The 24,849-nt window shown below is 37.6% G+C and overlaps 1 protein-coding gene across 1 annotated transcript in view; it reads left to right on the forward strand.

The window, feature by feature from the left end:
* The window catches only part of Taf4b (TATA-box binding protein associated factor 4b), a 103,941-nt gene that overhangs the window by 73,945 nt on the left and 5,147 nt on the right, over window positions 1–24,849 (forward strand). Inside the window, exon 14 of the mRNA XM_051163179.1 lies at window positions 8,087–8,191. Within this exon, the coding sequence (XP_051019136.1) occupies window positions 8,087–8,191 (105 nt within the window). The remainder of the gene's footprint in view (window positions 1–8,086; window positions 8,192–24,849) is intronic.

Consider the following 24,849-nt stretch of genomic DNA (forward strand, 5'->3'; position numbering starts at 1 on the left):
TCATGTTTAGCTGCAGGGGTTTTAGTTTATAGCTTAGACTGGTTAAGCTTTTACTCCCAGAGGCCTCTGCATAGCAACTGTAGAAATCAACAAATAAGTTCATTTATGTCTGCAGCCTCCTCTCAGTAGCTGACTTTTTACATTTCCCAATATCCATTTCCTGACTTCTCTAGCCTCAGAGAAAAAAGCTCCACTAATTGGAGCTTATTTTAATTGAGCCTTAATATTGGATCTCACTGGAGTTGCCCCCAGAGCTACTGAGAACAGAATGAAATGAAAGTACCTAAGGTTGAAGAGGGGTGTGTGTGTGTGTGTGTGTGTGTGTGTGTGTGTGTGTGTGTGTGTGTGTGTGTGTGTGTGTGATTTTTCACTTGACCTACAGATTCTTTTCCCTCCTGAATAAATCATCAAGCCTGTTCACATTCCTGGTTAAGGAACTGACAGCAGATGATAATAAAGACAATTGAGGTGTGAGACGTGTGATATGGAGCTGAAGAAATTGGTTTCTATAGTTACTTGACTGATTTCATGCAATTTTTAAGGATCTTTGTGCTAAATAAGAGTGATTTCCTGAGCAACCTTTTTCCTTAACTGTGCCTCTTGAACTATGAAATTTGTTGTTCTCAGCATTGCTGCACTTGGCGCCTGGGTGCCAGCAGCAGCAGGTTATTTATTAATGTTCTAAGGCCCTTATTGTTTGGATTGATGTAGGAGCTGAGGCAAAACACATGGAAATCTAGTAAGATTCTTAGAATCAACATATTGTATTATCTTGAGCATAAAGAAAATATATGAACTCTGGGTAAAGGGTATAAAGATTAGGATAAGAGAGGAAGAACATTAAAGTGTTAGAATTAGCTTTTTTTTTTTTTTTTTTGAGACAGGGTTTCTCTGTGTAGCCTTGGCTGTCCTGGACTCACTTTGTAGACCAGGCTGGCTTCGAACTCACAGCGATCCGCCTGCCTCTGCCGCCCGAGTGCTGGGATTAAAGGCGTGTGCCACCACGCCCGGCCCGAATTAGCTATTTTTTAAAAATTGTTTCTTATTCTAATTTCTTTCCCCTGGAAATTCATCTGTTAACCTGAGAACCGTGTCTAGCATTCTTTCTAAGCAAAGCTAGATTAATGTTAGATATTTTTAGCTATGCCTTTTGTCATTGCTCTAAATCCTGGATATGTCTTCTTGCTTTAATTAAAAAAAGAAAAACAGGTTGGATACTTATCTCTCTCCCTCTCTCTAAAGGACTCTCTTCTCCTATCGCTCAAAAAGTGTTAATTACCTTATCCTGTATGATGTTACTTCATAAACATGGGTACTTAGGTTCTTTTTTTGGTCTTCAGTTTTGAAAGAGGTGATTTTATTTAGTTCATATTTTTGGTGTTGTGTTTATTCGATGAAGTGAATAGATAGACAGCAATCTTCAAACAACACTGTCTGGTAGGGTGTGGTTTGTTTCTTTTCCTGAAAGTAAGGGATAGCAAACCTGTTTTGAAGTCTTCTAACAGTAACTCCACTGTGATAAAAAAAGAAATCAAATTTCCTAGCCTAGGTCTAAGAAGAGAGCCATTCTCTATTATTTATTGGCTTCAAAGTTGTTGTTAGTTTGAAAGTTAAATATTGTCATTTTTATCTTCCTTCTGTTCTGTGGAGCTGTAACTTAACAGTACAAAATCATTCCCTTTTAGAGTCACACGCATGGGTTACTGTACTGTCTTTATAAAAATATTGTCCCTACCTTACTCCTGAGTTGAAGTATTCTCTTCGTAGTCATTTATAAAGTTGTGCACTTAAAGAAGTTGTAGTACTGTGGTTTGTTCTTTCAGTATTAACTAGGAAGTATTACTGCTTAATTGTTAAGCTTGCTGCTCTTTTTTGGTAGTTGCTCTGTTAGAACAGCTTTGTTTCCTCTTTGCAAACTGGTTATAGGAAAGTGGACGAACAGCATTATAAATACAGAATTCCAAAAAAAACTGCTTAAAGAAGTTGTAAGCTTTGTCTGTGCTTGGAGATGTTTCAGCAGGTGTGTTTATCATGTTTCAAGTCATGCCTATACCTGGACTTTGAACTGTTAATGACTGCAGCTTTTATATTGATAGATCTCCAGGATTTTTCATCTTTTTTTTTCTAAAGTAGTTTTAGAAACTATTTTTTTTTATGACAATCTGTTAAATTGGCAGGTTTTTCTGAAAATGTCTAGTGATTGCTTTTATTCTTGTATTGACTTCTTCAAATGTTGCCGTTCTCAACTTTAGTTTTGCCTTCAGCCTAGTCTCAGCCCATTACAATGGCTCCTGCTGCGTACTGTTGCCATTGACCTGACAGGTTATCCATTTGGAAACCTTATGGCTGTCTGGCAAAATGTCTGTGGCCATTCAAATATTTTATCTTAAACTTGAAGGGTATCTTTTCCCATTTTCAGTGTGTGGTGATTTTTGTTTGTTTTGCTTTGCTTTAAGTGTTTTTGTTGTTGTTTCTCTAAAAACAATTTTCACAGCTACAATTTCAGGGTTAATAGTTTTTCTAAAATGTAGATGTTGGCATTCTTCCATTTGACCCTCTATTTGTAAAGCTTTAAAGTACATTACTAGTTGTCAGATTCTAATTCCAAATAAGCAGGCTTAGTCCACCTGCAGACTTGTCTGAAATGTATGTTGTATGTTATGTGCTGTGGATTAGTATCTAGTTTTCCCTTAGTACATCAACCCAATTCTGCAGAGCAAGCCATTTGACCTTAAAATTTAAGCATCCTGATTTCTTAAAGAGTTTTAAAAATATGTTTTATGGCCCTTATATCCACTTAGAGTTCTTTTTTTAGAAATTTGAGTTCAATGAATCTTTGCAGAGTGGAGCAAAGAATTCATTCATTTTCTTTTTAACACTTCAAGGCATTCTCACTTTCATTTTATATCAGACAATGTATGGGAAGAAAAGAACTACAGCAGTGTGTGTGCTGGCACATTGACTTTGCATAGCAACCTGTGGGGGAAGTAACTAAAATGCATAACAGGTTAGAAACATATACTCTGAAATAGGATTTTTTTTTCTTTTAAATAAATTATGAAACTGAAAACTCTGGGTATAATTCTCCATAGACCATTACTGTGTAATTAATAGCATGCTTCATATAAAGCCTCATTTCTGAATAGAAAGTATGTTTTGAGAAAGGCAATGAAAATTTTGTTAGTGTCATCTTTTGCTGTTGTTACCATTTATTTATTTATTTATTTATTTATTTATTTATTTATTTATTTATGAGACATGGCGGCCTTGGTATACTCTGTGTAGACCAGGTTGGCTTGGAATTCATAGAGCTCCTCCTCTATGAATTTGGGGGCCTCTGCCTCCCAAATTCTGGGATTAAAGGTGTGTGCATCACTACAGTCAGGAGGACATTGTTTTATTCTTTTTCTCTCCTTACGTAACCCTGGAACTTTCTGTGTAGACCTGTTTGAGGCTGACCTGAACTTAACAGAGATCCGCTTGCCTCTGCTTCCTGAGTTCTGGGATTAAAAGCGAGTGCCACTATGCCCGGCCCAGCTAAGTGGTTCTTACACATTACCAAGCTTAGCTGCTATGATGAGACACAGCGTCAGCCCTCAATGGCCCACAGCCTCCCTGCTCTGACCCTGAGTAGGCACTCCCAGGTTTACTCTTCAGTGGTGCTATCGCTTCTTAATCACTGCTGGTTTCTCAGCTCCAACTAACCAACATCTATTGCTCACTTCAGTATTGCTGGTCTCTTGTTAATCACGACTGATTCTTCAGCCCCAGCTGACCAGAACTACAGATTAAATTCTGAATGTCACATAAATGATCCCAGAAGAGTCTTTGCTTCCCTCTGAAACTTCACAAGCCAGTCAGACCTCCATCATCTGCCTTCTTCTCTGTGTTCTTATCTTTAAAACTCCCACAACAGCCCATTAAGCTCTTGAGTTTTCATTGGCTTTTCCAGCCTGAAGTTCCAAATTCCTTCTACAATCTTCCCTAATATACACAGTCAGACCTGTCATAGCAATACCTCGTGACCTGGTACCAATCAGAGCTTTCAGTTGCTGTGATTAAGACCATGACAATAAGCAGCAGCTTAGGGAAGAAAGAGTTTTTTAAAACTTATATATCAGGAGCTGGAGGTAGGAGCTCAAGGCGGGCACCTGGGTGTAGGAACTGAAGCAGAGACTGAGGTTCACTACGCACTGACTTGCTCCTCATGGCTTGCTCGGCTGCTTTTTTATAGCACCCAGGACTTCCAGGCCAGGGGTGGCACCACTCATAGTAAGTTGAGCCCTTCATATCAATAATCAATTAAGGAAATTCACCACAGCCCAGTCTGGTGGGGAGCATGTTCTCAGCTGAGGTGTTTTCCCCTCACCCCCTAACGACTCTAGCTTGTGTTGACATAGAAGTAGCCTTTCATTTTTAAATGTATCTGTCACAGATCAGAAGGTTTTAATTTGATGAAGACCAGTTTGTCAGTGCTTTTATGAGTAAATATGCCATATCTAAGAAGTCCCAGCTAGATTCCTAACTCGTGACAATTTTCTGTATGCTTTTTATAGAATTTTATGCTTCTGTACCTTGTGTTAATTTTTGTATAACATTTGAAGTTTTGTTCCAGATTGAATATTCTTAAACTTTATTTTATATGAAAGTGTCCATTTACCCCTCCCTCCCTCCCTCCCTTGTTTCCTTCCTCCCTTTAAGACAGGGTTTCTCTGAGTAGCCCTGGTTGTTCTGGGACTCATTCTGTAGACCAGGTTGGCCTTGAACTCAGAGATTCGTCTGCCTCTGGAGTTTTAAAAGGAGTGGGATTAAAGGTGTGATCCGCCACTGCCTTTAAAAAATTTTTTGTTTTATTTTGTGGCTTTTTCGTTTCTTGAATAGATGTAATGTTAGATAGTTGGGTGGTAAGGACAGATTTTGTATGTGTGATAGAAAAGAAGCAGTTTATTTTAAAAGTGGGGGGCTGGGTACTCTGAAGGTAGTAAGCTGGGAAGGCAGCTCCTCCAAGTCTTGATACAAAAGTTCTGATCCTTTGTGATCATTTACGTAGCAACCACCTTCCAGGAGCTCCAGGGCTCTCTGTTACCTGTAGACCTGGTGTAGGCCGTAGCTGCACTTAGCTTTGCGGTGCTGCATAGTACCTATGTGTGCTAAGCAAGTGCCCTCCACTGAGTTATAACTCTAGTCTCATATAAACCTTAAAACCAGCTTGTCCCTATTCACCAGAAATGCTTGCTGGAATTATGTTAGATACTAGGGTAAATCTGCAGAAAATCCTTTTGGTATATAAGGCAGAGCCTCACACATACTAGATAGGTGCTCTGCCCCTGAGCCATGTCCTCAGCTTACAAAATCTTTATCAAGTCCAATTTAGCAATTCCAGAACACAGCATGTCTCTTCATTTGTTTTTCTTGTGTGATTATTTTGTGGCTTGAAGCATACAGATAACTTACTCTTCCACACTTTATTTCACTGTATCGTTTTCCACCTGTTCCGTACTGATATTTGGGTAGATGCTTATTATTGTTTGTGGCAACTTTGCATCTTTCAGTTTTTCTAAATGCATTCATTACAACTAGGGTAATTTTTGTTTTGTGTCTTGTCTTACATTTATTTGTATATGAGTATGTGGGTATCTATGTACATACTCTCAGCACATATATATGTGGAGATCAGAAGATAACTTGGGAAGCTGATTTTCTTCCTACCATGTGGGTCCTAAAGATTGAATCTCAGGTGATTAGGTTCAGCAGCAAGCATCTTACCCAACCTCTCTGAGCCATCTTGCCTATTAGCCATGATTAGAGAGGTGGGGAACTGCTGTTGTTGATGATGATGTTTTTCATAGATAATTCACTTTTCTGCATAGATAATGATGTAGTCCTCTTTGAATTTTTTCTGAGCTTCCTGTTGGCATCATCTTCAACTACAGTTATACCAAATCTATATTAATGCTCAGAGCATCCTCTTGTTCCAGTTGTGTCTGGTTTCTTTTCTTTGTGCTGGTTAAACTGTACTAGAACTATAGAATTATAGAACCAACTAAAACTATGGTCATTTTCTAGATGATTTTGTTGGCTTGTTTGTTTTGTTTTTTAGAAAATTTCTAAAACATCTGTAAAGAGTTATTTACATGGTGAGTTTAAAAACCTTCTTTACAGCAGGTATAGGTCTTTATTTAGTGTGACTAACTTGAAGATGCCATATATCTATAGGGAAGGTGTAGCACTCTTTTTTTTTTTTTTTTTTTTTAACTCTACTTTATTTGGGTGTTTAGCCTTCAACCTCCCTTCCCACCAGCCAACCCTGCATAGAAGAGAGAAGGTTAGCGAGGAGAAGGGCCTCCTTTACTTCTCCCGGCTGTTTAGGGTCAAAGGGTCTTTGGTCTATACCAGTCTTCATCAACAATAGACGCAGCCAGCAGTCTCCTCCAAGCCTCTGAGGCACTTCTCTCTGTTTCTTTGCTCTAAATTGCCACACCATCCATCTTTGGTCTCTTCAAACTGCTACACACAACATGACACTCCCAAGTTCTCTCTGAGTGCTCATTTATACCCTCAGAGTCCTAGGACATGCCCCTCTCCATGCCACACTTGGGATTAAATTAAAAAAACATATTTACATAACATAACTCAGTTTACAAGGAAACCAGAACTTCCATTACGGGAAGGCCTTTAAAATATATTTTTATTTGATTTGTGCTGTAGGATAGATGAAGTAAAACCAGTTTTTTTGTTACAAAGAAGTTCTAGATTGTGGCAGCATCAGACTCTTGACTATAGTCTTTATTTAAAAGGCCAGTAGCAACAAAAGATTTTATAACTTCTGAAAACCCTTATGTAACAGTGTATTTATAGGAAAGCCTGTAACTTAAAAAAGGATTTGTATCCTGTAATTTTGGAGCAAATAGAGCATAATTCTTAGTTTATGTACTTTGATTAATGGTTGTCTAAATATATTTATGCCCTTAGTGAATGGCTTACCTTCAACAGGATTGTATTTTCCACAGTTCTGGAAGCTAGGAAAACTAAGATGAAAGGTGAGGGCTGATTTGGCATGTGATGAGGCCCATTCCTCAAAGATGGTCCCTGTGTTGTGCTCTCATCCTCATCTTTTATAACATGTTTAAACAGTGGTTACTGTTTGCTTTCTAAAGAATATTCCCAGTGAAAGTTTTTCTTAGTTCACTGTCTTGATCCTGTTAAAGTGTGACTATCATTCAGCCTCAACAACTTTTTTGTCTTACACAGCAGTAAAATTTTCATGAGAATTGAAGCTCTTCTGGAAAAGCTAAAGGGCTTATGCGGTGGTATTTTATTTTTACTTTGTCTCTATAAAAAATATGTAACTATTTCACACATAATCACTCATGAAATCCTTCTTCAATAAGACATCATTTGTGGAGACCTTCTGTATTGTTGCCCAAAGACTGAACAATTGTACCACGTACTTTGAGCCATTCCAGAGTAAACTGTATCACTCAAGATTTTTACCATAAAGACAGATACAGAGTAAATTATTTGCAAATGTTTGGTTTCTAATAACTGGTCTACCACTTCTTTGGGTGACTTCTTTGAAGTTGCCCTACTCTCTTAGACCATCACTGTGCAATTTTTATTAATTTATTTATTTGTGCTTTGAGTAATCAGTGAATACCCTTTCAGTGTGGCTGTGAAAGTTAAGAGTATTTATTTGTAAGTCATATAGCATGTTAGAACTGTGCTCTGTAATGTACAAACATACTGATTTCCTTTCAATTGGAAAAGGATGACTGTAGATTGACCAATATCTTTCCAAGTTGCCGATCACCTTTTTCTGCAGGCATATCTTACCAAACAGGTAAACTGGGAGAAACTTTTGCATTTTTAAAAAAATTTTTCTCCAGCTCTGTCTCTTTTGTGTAAAGATTAAGGACTAAGAGTTAGTGGAGTTAAGATATGAGGAATATGCCCTTGCCTGCAAGGGAATCAATATTTATTTCGTTCTATAACTTTATTTGGGAATAAATAAAGAAAATGGTTTTATGATCATTTTTTCTCTCTTGAGCGTCTGTGTAAACACTGACTTTTCTCCCCCATCTTCTAGTTGCAGCAGTTGGAGCTCGCGCAGATCCAGTACAGAGATGCTAATCTTACAGCTCTTGCAGCTATTGGACCACGGAAGAAGAGACCACTAGAATCAGGCAATGAGGTACTCATCATAGTGTTTGTCGTTGTTACTGTTTTTTAGGTCAAGAATGTAAGCCAAAAAGAAAACAAAGACGAAAGACACGGAAATAGTCTATTCTGCTCTATCTGCTACCAAGTTTTTCTTGAAATTCTGCTTTGCCAATTTTATAAGATGTATTCTGCCAGGTTTTTGTTGTTGTTGCTGTTGTTTTTAACATGAGTGACTTTTCAACTCTATTCTTACATATTATGTCACTCTTTCGAGTCCCTATCTCCAAGTATAGCATTTCCATTAAAAAAATATCTGTGTATTCTTTCTAACATTTGTAAATACTAATTTTTAAGGTATGTGGAGGGGTTGTGTGTGGGTTTGCACATGTGAGTACAGGTGACTGTAGTGGACAGAGGGTGCCAGATCCCCTGGAGCTGCAGTTACGAGTGGTTTTGAGCCATCTGTCATGGGTGCTAGAAATTGAACTTGGTTCTTCTGAAAGAGCACTCTCAAAGGGCTGATCCATCACTCTAGGCCCCTTTCTAACGTTTTTATGTAATCTCTCTTTTGTTTATCTAAGCTTGTCTTATCTAAGACTACATCTACCCTCATATCTGAGTACAAAATGTGTTTATAAGGCTTAATTATTCTTTTTTTCTTTCATAAATACTTTTACATTTTTAATTATTTTGTGCATATTTGTGTATATAGGCTGTCCAGGAAGAACTTGGAGGTCAGCTCAAAGTTGACCTTTGGCTTTCTCAAGGCAGGGTCTTTGTTATTTCTGTGGCTGCTGTGCTTACTGCAGGCTATCTGGCCTGCACACTTCCAGGTGATACGCTCGTCCCCACCTCTCATTTCCCCTTCCAAATGCTGGGATTACAAATATACACTTCCATGTCCTGGAAAAAATGTTTTTAATCTGGATATATGACAGTACTATATTTAAATGAATCATAATTTATTCAACTACTTTTCCAGCAACGCTCAGGTCATTTTCAGGTCTTTGCTTTCATTGCCTCTTAGGGTTTCTTTTTACTTACATTGTTGTGTACGTGAAATTCTAGAAATGCCTGCATTAGCGTATCCATATCTGCAAAATTTTAGTAGAAAAACTCAGACATATACAAAGTTAGAGACAGCACCCACTGTCACTTTCAATTTTTATTTTATCTTTTCCCACTAAATTATGCTTTATAATAATCAAAGAAATAGAAACCTTCCCTATCATTTTCTTTTCCTTTTTTTCTGGTCTTTATTCACGTAAAGTATGCTTGTTTGTTTGCTTTGCTTTACATTTGAAAGCTTTGATTTTTTTTTTTTTTTTAAATCAGTCTTCCATGGTTGTCTTTGGGGTTTATACTCCAAATCCTTATCTTGATGGGCTCAGTGGTGCAGGCCTGTAATCCCAGTATAGACAGTTGAATCTCTGTGAATTTGAGGCCGGCCTGGTCTACAAAACAAGTTCAGGATAGCCAAGGTGGCACAGAGAAACCCTATCTCAAAACACCAAACAAACAAACAAACAAATCCCTATCTCTCTTTTGTTTCTTTTTGTTTTATTTTGAAACAGGTTCTCACTGTATAGCCCAGGCTATCCTTGAACTTGGATTCTTTTTTTTTTTTTTTTTTTTTTGTTTTTTGAGACAGGGTTTCTCTGTGTAGCCTTGGCCATCCTGGACTCACTTTGTAGACCAGGCTGGCCTCGAACTCACAGCGATCCGCCTGCCTCTGCCTCCCGAGTGCTGGGATTAAAGGCGTGCACCACCACGCCCGGCTCGAACTTGGGTTCTTTTGCCACCGCTTCCTAAATTCAGGGATTGTAGTAACCCTGCCTGTGAAAGCCCTTTCTTAGTTAGAGTTACATTGTGCTTTTTAGGTCTATATTTTTTTATTTTTTCTAGCTTTTCTCATAGTACTGGGTATTGGACCCATGGCCTTGTGCATTTATCCATCATTTCTCTCTGACTCAGTGATGTGAACTTCTCTGCTCTACTATGTTGTTCCCTGTCCTGATGAAGTGACCTCTCTGAAACTGAGACTGCATGAATCTTTCCTGTCTTTTAAGGGGGAAAATGTGGTTTAAGTTTATTCTTAAATCTCTTGAGAGTTGAAATGTAGATTAGCCATGGTAATGGTGTGTACCTATAATCTCAGTTAAGTCAGGAGTTCACGGCCAGCCTTGCTTACATAGTAAGGTTGAGCCAATTTTGGCTATATAGTGAGACATTGACTTAATGAGTTGGGGAAGGTTGTTAATTTGTGTTTGGTTTTATTTTCTTGGTCCTAATAACTAGTCAACACCACTTATCCAGCAATTCTTAATTTACTGATTTGAAATGCCACCTTTATCACATACAAATTTGAATTGAGTGCATTTGTATTAGTCTCATTTATGTACACTGTGAACCTGTCCTAATAGAATTTGCTATGGATGTGGAAATACTTATTGTCTGCTGTGTATGGTTATTGAACTCTTGAAATGAAGCTATTCTCATCTCATCTCACCTCATTTTCATTTAAGAATATAAATTTTAATATCCACTTGTGGCTACTGCCTATATTATCAGGCAATACAAAAAGACTGTTCTTTTGGCATATAGCTTACTTATTTAGTTAGTTATTAGTGGTAGTTCTAGGGATTAAACCAAGTGCCTCACATAGTCTGTCAGCAATGTACATCCAGGCCCCTGTACATCTATTATTAATATTTTAGTACCAAAACTTAAAAAACAAACAAACATCTGAGACAGGTGTGGTGGCGCACACCTTTAATCCCAGGCAGGCAGATTGCTGTGAGTTCAGGACAGTCAAGGCTACACAGAGAAACCCTGCCTCAAAAAAAAAAAAAAAAAAAAAAACCAAAACATCTGAACCATTTTAAGTGTTTAGGTAATGTGTATTGAACATACTAACATTATTGGAAGATCTCACATACTTTTACTCTTGTAAGACTAAAATACTATACTGATTTAACAATTCTCCATTCTCTAAACCTCTTGTAAATTTCACTCCACTCTGCCTCTATAAATTAAGTTATTCAACTATCACACAGAAGTGGGATCAGATGATACTGTTCTTTTCACCACAGGCTTATTTGACTTAGCACAACATTTTCAGTGTTTCAAAACCTAATATACTTAAAAATATGATAAGACTAGTCCAGCAGAGAAATTATTTTCTACTCTTCTAGCACTGAACAACTCACTACTCCTTTTTTTCTGTTCATACTTACGTAAATATGGTAAATATCAAGATGGAGCATGTTATTTCGTCAACTATGTGACTATGAATAGACCTTTTAGTGTTCTTTTCCTTCTATATCAAGAATATTATAAAATTTTCCACCCATTCAGTAACAGTTCAATATTGTAATTCATCTAAGAATGGTTTATAAGTTACTGACCTACTTTTCTATTCTAGTGGCATTATATAATAGTCTGCTAAACATTTTCCTAGTGAAAACTCATTGCAGCACATGGGGTAATAAAAAAGTAAATGTGTAGGTCTGTGCTTGATACTTAAATTTCATAAGCCTTTAGATTTGGATAAGTCTGTAAACTTCATTCTTCAATTATCTCAGTAGGTTGAAAAGGTATAATACTTGCCTTGTAATGCTTTATGGATTCGTTTTATGTAAATTCTACTGTCATGTATGTGCTTAATAGTTCATCTTTGTCATCATAATAGAAATACTATTATTTCAGCTCAAATGACCTTCTAGAAGCTGCATCATAAAGCCAGGCTTTGTATTGGTCTTGCATGTCTATATAATACAGTATCTCTTACGATGTCTTGCACCTATGGCGGGGAGTAATAGCTGAAATTCCAGATGAGGGATTCATGACCATCCTCTTTTCCTTTTCCTAGTATCACTTTATTATTTTGTTTTAGTTGCTATGGTAATAGGACAAAGTCCAAGATGACAACCTATCATACAGAGGTAAAAACCACTGCACAAGCTGTCTGTCAATATTAAAGTGCAAAAATGCTGATTTTTACTTTCAAAAAGGTATTCTTTACCTTGGGTATAAACACTGAATTTTCTTCTCATATGGTGCTTATTTAATTTTAAGAACTAAGATACTGGTTTCTTCTGTTGTTTTTTGGACTTTAAGCTTAGGTAGTTGTCAAACTTTTATGTAATACTATCCTGAATTTAAAACATCCATTTCTTCAACCAGCTGGCAGTATTTTAGTAACATTTTTATTCTGAAATTCAAGGCTATTTGGGGTTTTTTTGTTTTGTTTTTGGTTGTTGTTGTGGTTTTTTTTTTTTTTTTTTTTTTTTTTTTTTTTTTTTTTTTTGGTGGTGGTGATGATTTTTGCAGTTGTCTTAGTTACTTTGCCGTTACTGTGATGAGACATGGCCAAGGCAACTTTTAAAAGAATTGGAGACTTACTTAGAGTTTCAGAGAGTGGGTCTGTGATCATCATGATGGGCAGCCTGGCAGCACTAGAGCAGTGGCTGAGAGTTTATATATATAAGTGTATGGAGGCCCTTCTTATTTTAAACCACCACAGTAATTTAAGTTTAAAGGCAATTTTCTTTTAAAAATAGAAAACAGGAAGAACCCTATTTCATGTTTTTTGGTATTACATGTGCTGATTTAGTGGCCATTGCAATAGTTTGAGTAGTATCAGTCATTGCTAAATCCACTTGTTCTCTGGAAAATAAGATAGAGCAATATATGAAATGAAATCATTTTTAATATTCTGTTCTTTGGAAACAGACTTTTTTTTTTTTAAAGATGGGAACTGAATTAAGTTTATAGAATATACATATACTCTGGGAAATGAGGGTTTTCCTTAATTCTAATTTTTGGGGAAAGGGGAAAATAAGGCTGTTTTGAATCTTTGCTTACGAATAAATTAAAAGTTGTTATTAGGGGCTAGAGAGATGGCTCACTAGTTAAGAGCACTAGTTGTTCTTCCAAAGGTCCTGAGTTCAATTCCCAGCAACCACATGGTAGCTTATAACCATCTATAATGAGATCTGGTGCTGCCTTCTGATGTATAGGCATGCAAGCAGAATACTGTACAAAGAATAAATACATCTAAAAATAGTTATTAATAATTAGAATTATGTGAGTCTGGTTCCAAAAAGTATATAGTAATCCTACAACTGAATTCTAATTCACAGAGCAATGTGGAAAAAATATTGTTGTTATCTAACCCCACAAATTAGTGCAGTTTTAATATTGATACTTTTAAAATGTTCCAAGATTTGAGAACAAGATTTTATTTCATTTTGGACAATCTTCTAAATTCATATTTTAAGCCAACCATTCTTTAAATATTATCAACTAGACAAATAGTATTTGGACAGTACTTAACAAAAATGTGTCTATATTAACTATTTATGTTCAGTGGTCCTATTATAATAAGGATCATCTTATTGATGTATTGTACCGCAAGCTCATTGGATATTGGGGAAAGAAGACCGAGAGACCACTGAGAAATCGTCTAGATAATGAGAAATGACTAAAGGGAAATCTCTTAATATTTCTGTGTTTGGAGACGTACTTCTGAAAAATCTTACACCACAAATTGTCTTAAGATAGAACACTTCAGAATAAAAGTTATAGTCTTATAAATATTCATGATTGTAGTAGCTTATTTTCCCTCTAATTCTGACTTGACATTCAAGTTATTAGACTAGTTTGTTTGGGGGTGTTAGCATGGGAAGGAGGAAGAGGATTTTCAAAAGGTTGTTAACGAGGGAACAGCAGTAAAAGTCAGGATAGATAAATGGTGGTATAGAAGAATCATGCTTTCAGAATCCTTACTACATGCTTTGTCATTTTTGGGTCCCTACACCCCAGCCCCCAAAGCCACATGATATAACTCTCCTCTGCTAACCACCTCTAGTCATGAGGAGAGTGGGGGATCTTACTGCACTCTGCTCTACTTTAAATTAAAGATACAAAGATACACCAGGGCTCTACAATCTACCAGAACTTTATTTTGCATCTGGTATATGTTAAATATAATAATAAAGAAATAATGATAAAACAACAGTGGTCAGTCCAGGGAAAGGGAAAGCTAACACATGCTTTCTTTCAAGAATGAAGTTTATTTGGAGAAAGAGCCTGCAGGCTGCGATGGGGCCTCAAGGTGGGAGGTGAAGCATTAAATAGTAAATGGAACAATATACCAGAAAGTTCAAAACATGATGAGAGCCTTAAATGGAAACAGCAGCTTCTATTTAAAGCCTAGAGAGGAGCTTCATAAAGAGCAAGAATAAGAAATAGAGATGGGGGTAAGGAGGGAATAGCAGACTTTTTTATATAAAGTTCTGTGGGGTCTGGTGGGAAATTTCACATCAAATGATTTGTTTGGTTCAGCATGTATGTGACCAGAAGCACGGAAGAGCCAGGACCTAGTTAAGAACGTAAGTCAGAGGCTGCTGTTAGGACGCAGGACAAAGCGCGTCCTTAAACCTCTGTTGGGAAGAGCCTGCAGGGAAACATGACCTAATCTCTGCAGTCTGTGGGTTTGGCTTCTTAAAGAGTGACCACTGTCTTAAAGGGGGCAAGCATTACAATTCTTTATATATAAGAAATAAACAGAGCTTGTTTGAAGAAAAATTGAAAGTCACCTGTGAATCAGTGTTGAATAAAAGTAATAAAATATATTGTATGTTGGATATGTTTCTTTAGTTTTATTACTGGTTTTATTAGTTCCTGACCCCCTTGAAATAGCTGAATAAAGTAATTAACATTGATTTGACAAGTTAGTATTGAGTGCTTGCTATTTTAAAACCTTCAATGAGTTTTGGTTTTTTTGTTTGTTTGGTTTTTGGTTGTTTTTTTTTCCCCCAGCAATTGAACTCAGGACTTTCTGTATGCTAGGCATACACTGAATTACAGCCCTAGCCAGAAAAAGATCCATTTTATTCTTCTGGGGGAAAAAAAAAAGGAAGTCCTATTAATAGCCCCAAATTTCTTGAACATTACACTAAGTTGGGGGAAAACCTCAAAGTCATAATGGTACAATGTCCCCTTTCTTATTCTTTGTGATTCTATTCTACAGATTCAATGTCTTAGCATGTTGTAGACACTTAATAAAGAGTTGCTAACTTGAGTCCCAGAACTACCGTGCATTTGTGAAGAAATCTGTGGAATAGGTAGCCCTTCCACCTCCCCATTAGCCTTTCCAGCAGGATTCCTTCCATCTCTTATTCCTGTTGTTTCTGTACTTTGGAAGTAACTAGAAGTGATGACGCTTCATGTTACAGACACAGAAAGTGCACAGTATGATTACCTGCTCATAACCAAAAATGAATTGAGGAGAGGCTAGATGTTATATCCTGAAAAGGCCTTATTGGTGCAAAATTAGAGTTCTCGCCAACTTGTCTATACTAGGTAGGAGGGAACATCAGGAGGCAGAGAGCAATGGTTTCTTCAAAAGTACATAAATCATTAATTGGCATACTGTTGACTGGAAAAGTCTAGATTTAATCTTTATTTCCTCTAGGGGCACAGATAACAACCACTTTTTACTGCCATCTGCTTTCACCAGGCTATCAAAACCAGTTTTCTGAATGTTCCTCATGTACATAAATAATTCATAAAAAAGAGTTTTTTTTAAAAAGATTTGTTTGTTTGTTTTTAAAGAGAAGGTAATGACAGAAATAAGCAACAAGGACTGGGGAATGTTTCAGCTGGTAAAGGTACCAGTAATCAAAGCCTAATGACCTGAGTTTGATCTCTCAGGACTCACATTAAAAACAAACAAAGAAACAAAAAAACCTGATCTGTAATTCTAGCATTCCTACAGTGTGATAGAGACAATGACATCCCCTGGAAGTTTGTGGCCTAGAACAGCTAGCTGAAGTGCTTAATGTAGCAGCAGTAATGAGACCCTGCATCAACAAGGTAAAGGCAAGGTCTGTCTCTCTCTCTCTCTCTCTCTCTCTCTCTCCTTTCTCTCTCTCTCTCTCTCTCTCTCTCTCTCTCTCTCTCTCTCTCTCTCTCTCTCTCTCTCTCAACACACACACACACACACACACACACACACACACACACACACACACACACACACCACTTCATTTTTTAAAGAAATAAGCAATAAATAGAAGAGTTACAACTTTAAAGTCAGGATACTCCAAAGATACTTAGAATGAAAAAGGTCAAGATGGTATATGCTGACATTGTATTGTATTGTATGGCTAAATTGGTACTGTGCTTCTCAGAACTCCTTTTCTCATATAGCTCTTGGGTACCCTGAGCCATGAGGCACTACCTGTGTCTTATTTATCTTCTTTGACCAAGTACTGTCAGAGATGTATGCCACCAACAGCGGTAAAGGAATAGAATCTTCAGGGTAAGTCCTTGAGGTAGTTTTGGGTTGTGTAAAATTGCTTTCTTTGTCTAATTAGACAACATTCACCCTGTTTTTAATGGTAGCAGAGACACAGATAGCATTCAATAGCAAACAGGTATTTCTACACTTTGCACATTACAAATAAGGAAGGGAAAGTTTGGGAAGAGCAAGTCTGCCCTAACAAAAACAAGAATATTGGGATAGATTACTTCCTTCAAAATATACTGAAGAACTTGCAGAAGAAAGACGCTTTCAATTTTGACCTCAGAAATGGCAGAAGCTCCTGGTTGCCCTAAAAGAAAGCTTTTTTTCTCTTTTAGCCAAAGGCACAGAATTTTTAAAACCAAATCCAAAGTGTACAGGGATTTGAACTACAACTCAAATTGAATTTACAGCTGTGTAATGTCTCTTTAAGTTTTACTATTTTAACACGTTTGGGGAAAGGATGGAAAACTAAACATTGGGATGGAAATATAAGTAGATCCCTATTAGCTGGGTACCTTGAACTCCTCTGTGCTTCATTGCCTTTAAACTAATTCTCCTAGCCCTGTGTGAAGGACTCTCCCAAGGACTCTTAGGATGATTGTCCTTAAAGGTTAACTGGCCTTTCTTAGAACTGGCCCTTACCACCTCTTACTGCTTGTATGCACACTAGGGTTCCAATGGCCTCCATAAGGGGGGGATGAAGTGTGACCCATGAGAAGATAGGAGGCACACTAAACAGAGTGCTCAAGAGATAGCGTGAGAATGGGTCTGAAATGGTGGGGTCAAAGTAGAAAGAATATATAGATTGGATCAGGCCAAATTTGTTGGTAGACGTGTGTTAAGCAGAGATTGTTGATAGAAGGTTTAGGGCAGAGGGCTAGGAGTGGCTGAAACATGTATTTTGGTTGGTTGACTTAAAGCTAGATATGTAGATGGTGTTTTACCAAGCAAAATAGAATAGGCCCTAGAACTCTTAGTTGTATATTGCAAGTACTTGTTTACAGAGGCTTCAGAGTTTAAGATGCTGGGGGGAGAAGGAGGGGGTGTGTCTATCATGTTAGACTTGATCACTTGTCTCTTGATAGGTCTAGAGCACACTTTCTCTCCCTTGCCCGAGACAGGGTTTCTCTGTGTGTAGCCTTGGCTGTCCTGGACTCACTTTGTAGACCAGGCTGGCCTCAAACTCACAGTGATCCACCTGCCTCTGCCTCCTGAGTGCTGGGATTAAAGGTGTGCACCATCATGCCCAGCTAGAGCACCCTTTTTTTTTTTTTGAAATATTTTATTAATTTATTCATATTACCTCTCAATGGTTATCCCATCCCTTGTATCCTCCTATTCCCATTTCCCCCTTACTCCCTTCCCCTATGACTGTGACTGAGGGGGACCTCCTCACCCTGTATATGCTCATAGGGTATCAAGTCTCTTCTTGGTAACCTGCTGTCCTTCCTCTGAGTGCCGTCAGGTCTCTCCATCCAGGGGTCATGGTCAAATATGAGGCACCAGAGTTTGTGTGAAAATCAGACCCCACTCTGCACTCAACTGTGGAGAATGTCCTGTCTGTTGGGTAGATCTGGGTAGGGATTTGATGTTTACTGCACGTATTGTCCTTGGTTGGTGTCATAGTTTGAGCAGGACCCCTGGGCCCAGATCCTCTCATCATAATGTTCTTCTTGTAGGTTTCTAGGACCCTTTGGATCCTTCTATTTCCCTATTCTCCTATGCTTCTCTCACTTAAAGTCCCAATCGTCTTTATATCTATGCAACAAAGAGCCTCTAAAGATATCATTGAGTTTGTTTTGTGTTTGCTGTCTACTGCTTGGCATGTGGCCTGCCCTTAAAAGTGGTTTTTTGGTTTTGTTTTGTTTTGTTTTTTCCTCAGTGAGATTCCCTTGGAGAAAACTAATAATTCACTTTCAAGTGGTTATCAGTTGGAGCTATCTTCAGGGTTACAGATGGGGGCATATGTTCACTTCTCCTGTCAGCCCTGGGATCCTCTGATACAGAATCAAGCAGGCCCCTGAGTTCATATGAGCATCAGTCCTGATGTATTTAGAAAGCCTTGTTCCCTTGCTGTCTTCCATCCCCACGGCCCTTTCCACCTCCTTCCGCGGGATTCCCTGAGGGTTTGATGGAGATATCACATTTAGGGCGGAGTGTTTCAAAGTCTCTTAGACTGAACATTGTCTGGCTGTGAATCTCCTTATTTGTTCCCATCTGTTTCAGGAGGAAGCAGATTATGGTTGAGCAAGTCGTTGATCTTTTTCCCTGGCCATTGACATCCAGTTTGTCTGGCGTCAATTTTATAAAGACCATTCTTTTTGCATTGAAGGTTCTCAACAACCTTTCAGACTCAGTGGATAGTGAAGGTTATTTCTGGCTTGTCGGCTTTACTCCATTCATCTTTATATCTATGTGCTGTACTTGATTACTTCATTATTATAACTTTGTATAGTAAGTCTTGAAGTTGAGTAATGTGAATTCCTTAACTTGTTTTTGTTTTCCTGCTTTCAAGTGTTTGGAGTACATTACGGATCTCTTAAATTTTTACATATTTTAGGATCAGATTGGTAATTTTATTTAAAAAGGTAAGTGATATTTTGACAAAAAGTAAATTTAATATATAAGTTTGAATAATATTGCCATCTTAACAATATTAAAAATTCTAGTAAATGAACAGGGTGTGTATGTGTTGCTTTTCTCATTGCAGTGACAGGATACCTGACAGAAACAATTTAAGAGCGGGAGAAGTTATTTTTGCTCACAGTTTCAGAGGATTAAAGTTCATTATGGTGATTAGACATAGCAGAAGGCTTGGTTTGGTCTATGTGCCAGAGTTTAGGGCTGTTGTTTTTTAAATGGTGCCTACCTGGAAGCAGAAACTGGGTTAAGAATTAAAACTATCTGATTCCTCCAGCTTGGTCCCATTTCACCTCCTAAAGGTTCCTAGACCTCCTGAAACAGTACTGTCCAACTAGGGACCAGAAGGAAGGAAATGTACGCTTGGTGTAGTTTAGAGTGTGTTATTCATGGAGATTTTAGTCGTTCACCAAGTGCCGCTATAGAGGACTGGTGGGAGCACCATGTATGTGTTTGTTTCTTTGTTTGTTTGAGCCAGTGTTACAGGTAAATATGTCTTTCATAAGGTCTTGTCCATGGAGGTCATCTTGTAGATACATTATTTTACTCAATCATTTGATTTCTAATACATTTCTTATGTATTCTAGTTCATTGCCTTCATTGGTTGTATTTATTTCTCATTAGAAATGTCAACAAAATTGGTATTCCTCATTTCCTTGAGTTAGTCTTAGATATAGCAAATAAAAATTATGCATTTTGTCTCCTTAGAGATTAAGTAAGTAATGCTTGTTAAGTTGTCACTTTCAGAGTTAGAATGGTGAGGTAGATTAAGTCTATTAATTGCATTTTTTTTAATGCTGCTTACATGTGCTTAGAGTACCTTCTCCTGTGGAATGTTTAGAAATGTGTGGAATGTCATTAGACACCACAACTCTGAATGTTATTTTGTCACTATGACTCCCTTCAAAACTAGAATTTGGTAGATAGGCTTCGCTAATGTGAAGCATTGAGCAATGGGAGGGTTCAGGTCCACCCACTTAAAGCTAACCAAAATTCTGTTACTATTAATTTCTCTATAATACTTGGAGGAGTTAGCCATATTCTAGCTTGGTTTTGTTTGTTTGTTTCGTTTTATTTTTAAAGACAGATCTCATGGAGTCTAGGCTGGCTTCCAACTTGCTTTGTATGTAGTAGAATGTTCTTGAAATTTGGATCCTCTTGCCTCTGGAGTGCAGAGATTACAGTTATGTACCTCTTGCCCCGTTTAATGCAGTGCTAGGGATCAAGCCCAAAACCAAACATTGTGTGTATGCTAGGCAAACCTTCTGTCAACTGAGGTACATTCCCATCCCACAGTCTCAGAGATTTTAGCATCTTCCAGATAATGTTTTCTTTTGTTTTCTGTGTAGGTATTGGAGTAAAGTATTTATTTTTTTATTTGTGAATGTAAATTTCTAGCATCACTAACTTCTCAGACTTTTATACCAAAGTGCATCATGCCATATGGCTGAGTTACCAGGTTTTATTGGGGACATATTGATAAGAATACCTTTGAAATCTGAATTTGAAGTTAAAATTTAATTGAACTTTAGTTTATTTTTTATTAGATTTGAGACATAATTTATGTACAGTAAAATATGCTGGGTGTTGTTATAATTCTTAAAATCAAGATATAAAGCAGGGTTTTCACCTTTTAGAAAGTTTAATCAATAGATTCTTTTCACAAACCTCAACTCCCTTTGCAGTCACTGTGTTTTCAGGGTTATTTTTATTTAAGTGTGCATGTGTGTACATTCACATGTGAGTTGGAATTATAAGCAGTTTTGAGCAACCTGGAATGGGTGTTGGAAACTGAACTCAAGTGCTCTGAAAAAGTAGTATGAACTGTCAACCACTGCCTTCCAAGGCCTTAATGTCCATTACCATGCCTTAGTTTTGCCTGTTTTAGAGTTGTGAATAATTGAAAATTATGGAATAATGAACTTGTTTTATATCTGAGTAGTTTCATTCAGCATGATGTTTTTGAGATTTATTTAATACTGACCATTTCAGTAGTGTGCTCCTGTCAACGATGAGAGGTAGGTCAGGGTATAAAGAGGATAATTTGCTTATGTACTGGATAGTTGGTTGGCTTGCACATTTCTCAGAGTGCAGATAAACTGGCTGTGAACATCCTTGTAAGAGTGATTTTGTGGAAATCTTTTCATTTCTCTTAGGTAAGTATTTCGTCTTAAGTATTAGAGCATAGAAGAGGCATACACTTAACTTTCCAAAGAGCTCCAGCTGGTTCCCAACACTTTATACCACTCCATACTCCTTTGAGCAATGTATTTTCATTTTGCTGCCTTGGAAGAAATAACGGTTTTAATTATCACAAAGTCTAACTCACACTTTTATGGTTAGTAATTTTTATATATTAAAATAAAAAGCTTTGTCCCATATTTGTAAAACTTTACTGTCTTATTATGGTTAGTTTTTTTCAGTTAAGAAGCCTCATGGGTTTAGCTTTTTCCATTTAAGTTTCTGACCTGTCTTGCTATTATCTTGTCTAGTGTTAGGTGTGGATTCACACAGAGATAGCCTTACTGTACTCTACTTACTAGCAAGACTCTCATTGCACTTCATTCATTACCATCTATCTTATGATTAAAAATCATTTAACATATTAACTATAGGCTGAGTACCTTGGAGGCCCATGAATATGACATTCGTCCCCAGGGAGTATGTCTATGGGAAGATGGTGATACTTTTGGGAGAAATGACATTATCTGTCTATAGAATTCTTTCTATCTGTTAAATCTGGGATGTATATTCTTGTGATAAAAATAGACTAGTAGTTGACATATATATCCATGAGTTGTTCAACTAACAGTTAAGTTGGTTATAAGTTATTATTGATCTTATTCACAGAGAAAATGAGGTTGGACTCAGGGATTTCTCTCTTTTCCTTTCTCATATCTTTCCTAGGTATGAGGTCAAAAAAAAAAGAAAGGGGGAATATAGAAATATATAGGGACGACAGGACAAAAAGTAGATTATTGAACCTACGCCTCAACTTAAGACTTTAACTGTTACTCACAAACAAGGTTATTTTTAATTCATTGGTATAGAATTTTGTATATTGATGCAAAATAAGTTCAATTTTGATACATCGGTATAGAATTCAAATTCACAACTATTCGTCATACATTAAATATATAGCTATGCTAATAGGTATTGTGCCCATACAACTCAATTATTATACAACGTTTACTTCCAGTACTTTGAAGGTGCTGTTGCAGGCTGCTTAGGCATATGTTTTTAGAAAAGTCCTAAATTGTATTTTTTCTATTTGGCCACCGGAGGCAGTTGAGTTACGGCTTCTTTGAGTTAGCTGATGTTTGGCCATTTGATGTTCTTATGTGTTATATTACTTGGCTTGCTGAAGTGCTTTCTCATTATTTTGAGAACGTATGTGTGGTGGTGGTGGGCTTTAAAGAGACGTTTGTTTTGGATAAATTCCATCTGATGGTAGCTTAGTGGGAGTAAGTAGACACAAAGTTTTTGGAGGACTGGACAGTACTTTACAAATACACCATCCAAGAGTTTTACGTTTGTCTCTTAGATTTGTTTGGCTTAAAGATGAAAATAGCATCACAGTTCTGACTCAGAAGGGCCAAAGGCTATGACGTGACTCAATTTCACTGCTCATTCACAACAGCTATGTTATTGTGCGACACTGGAGCCTGCATAGGTGCCAACCTGCATACATTGATCAGATCCTGCTTCAGTGGCTATAAAAACTCAGTCAGCCTGAGTCCAGTGAGTGACAGGTGTGAGGTAACCAAGCAGCAGGCTTGTGGCTTCAGGAGAATGCTAGAAAAGTGCACAGGATTGCAACCAGCCTACAACTAGACAATTGGTCCTTGTGGGTATTAGGGATGTACTGCCTTACTTGAGTCCTTAAGCATTTCAGTGTTGGAATGTGAGAACAGGATAGCTGGACTGGAGAAGGCCATTCCAGGAAGAAAGCAGAAGAGAGCATACTAACTAGCTGCATTAAGGGTAGACATTGCGTCTTCCATGATCAGTAGTTTGTGACAGGAATAAAGAAATGAGAGACAAGACTGGCTTTATAGTGGCTGTAAATGTCTATTTGTGTCCTTGTGTATTTGGATTTGGTCCTGTAGATTTTTAGTCATTGGAACAATTTAAACAGGAAAATTGTGTCACCGGTTTATTGTTTTAGAACAGTCATTCACACTCCACTATAAGCAGTAGTAATAAAAGAGATAGACTGCTTAAAATGATTATTTTTCAAATAATAGAAGATAATAAAAATGAAAATGCTGAAAGAAGTGACTTGAAGACTGTTAAGGAGAGATAGGATTCGTAAGAGTGGCATGTGGATCATAGTGGAAGGAAATAAAATAAAGAAGAAGGGAAGGAATCATAGTTCATAGTATGTTAAATGTGGGATATGTGTAGTACATTTATTTGGATGCTTTGCTAGAAAATTGAACAGTGAGACCTGAAGTAAAGATGAATGTTATTACATATGACAACCAGTGCATTTCCTTAATAGCTGACATAATTTCAGAACCCAAATTACAGTTCAAAGCCTGTGGTTCAATGGCATCTAAGTCTGTTTTACTTCCTTTGAAACACACTTAGGAATGACAAGATTTTTGGGCAGAGATAGACATATCAGACTGCCTGTACCATGCTACAAACTCTCAAGGATAAAATAAATGAAATTGATGAAAGGCAAGAGACCTGTAGCTTCAAAATTCTGTTTGTTGACCAGCAGAGGGCAGTCAGTCTCTAAGTTCAGTACTGTTCCCTTTGAGGCATAGAAAGCTTAGTCTTATTTTTTTTGTTTTGAGACAGGGTCTTGTGTAACCCAGGCTGGCTCCAACTCACTGTGTTGATGTTGTTAACATCGAGCTTTTGAACTCCCTGCCTCTATCGTCTTAGTGCTGAATTTACAGGTGTGAACCACTGTACTTGGTCTGTGTGCTGTTATGGATTGAACCCAGGGCTACTGCATATTATGCAAGCATTGTACCAATTGACTTGTATCTGACTTGAAAGCTTAGTCTTTGAACATAGATTCTATGTATTGGGTTAGGCAACAGCTGTACTTTTTTATTTCAGGGGGAGGGCTGATATTTATGTGCACAGTTGTGTCCCCTGTGTGCATAGACCAAAACAAGATGATGGATGTTCTGTTCTATCACTCTCTCTCTTCCTCCCTTGAGACAGGGTCTCTTACTGAACTTGGATCTGGCAACCCTAGCAATCCTTCCATTTCCATGCCTCCCTGCAGGTCTCAGGTACAAGTACATAACATGATCATGCCCAGCTTTTTGTGTGGACTCTCGATGTCTGAATCAGGTCCTCACGCTTGTGCAGCAAGCACTCTTAGCTACTGAGCCAGCGCCAGTACACTTTTATTTATTCTTGATCCTGGGTTCTAGAGAACGTTGAGTTTTTATTCTGGAACCAGGTTTCTTTATGATTCCTAACTCCCATGTGTAACCTTTGTTTCTTCCTTCAGGTTTAGAAAGACATGTGTCCCACTGGAAGAGATGTTAGAATGGCTTGGCACTGGGCCTTAGTATAAATTGGGCAGTGAATCTGAGAAACGTGGTGCGCCATTGCTTCAAGTTCCTCTCTTTTAGAAATGCCCTAGTTTTGTGCTTGGTTAAGTGTTAAGATTCAGAAACAATTTGTGTTTTCTTAGTCTTACAATCCAGGGAACAGCATGGAATCAGCTGAACCTCATTTCCCAGGCCTTGGCTTGTGCTTATGTA

The sequence above is a fragment of the Acomys russatus genome, chromosome 20, assembly GCF_903995435.1.
Source record: "Acomys russatus chromosome 20, mAcoRus1.1, whole genome shotgun sequence".
Lineage (NCBI taxonomy): Eukaryota > Metazoa > Chordata > Mammalia > Rodentia > Muridae > Acomys > Acomys russatus.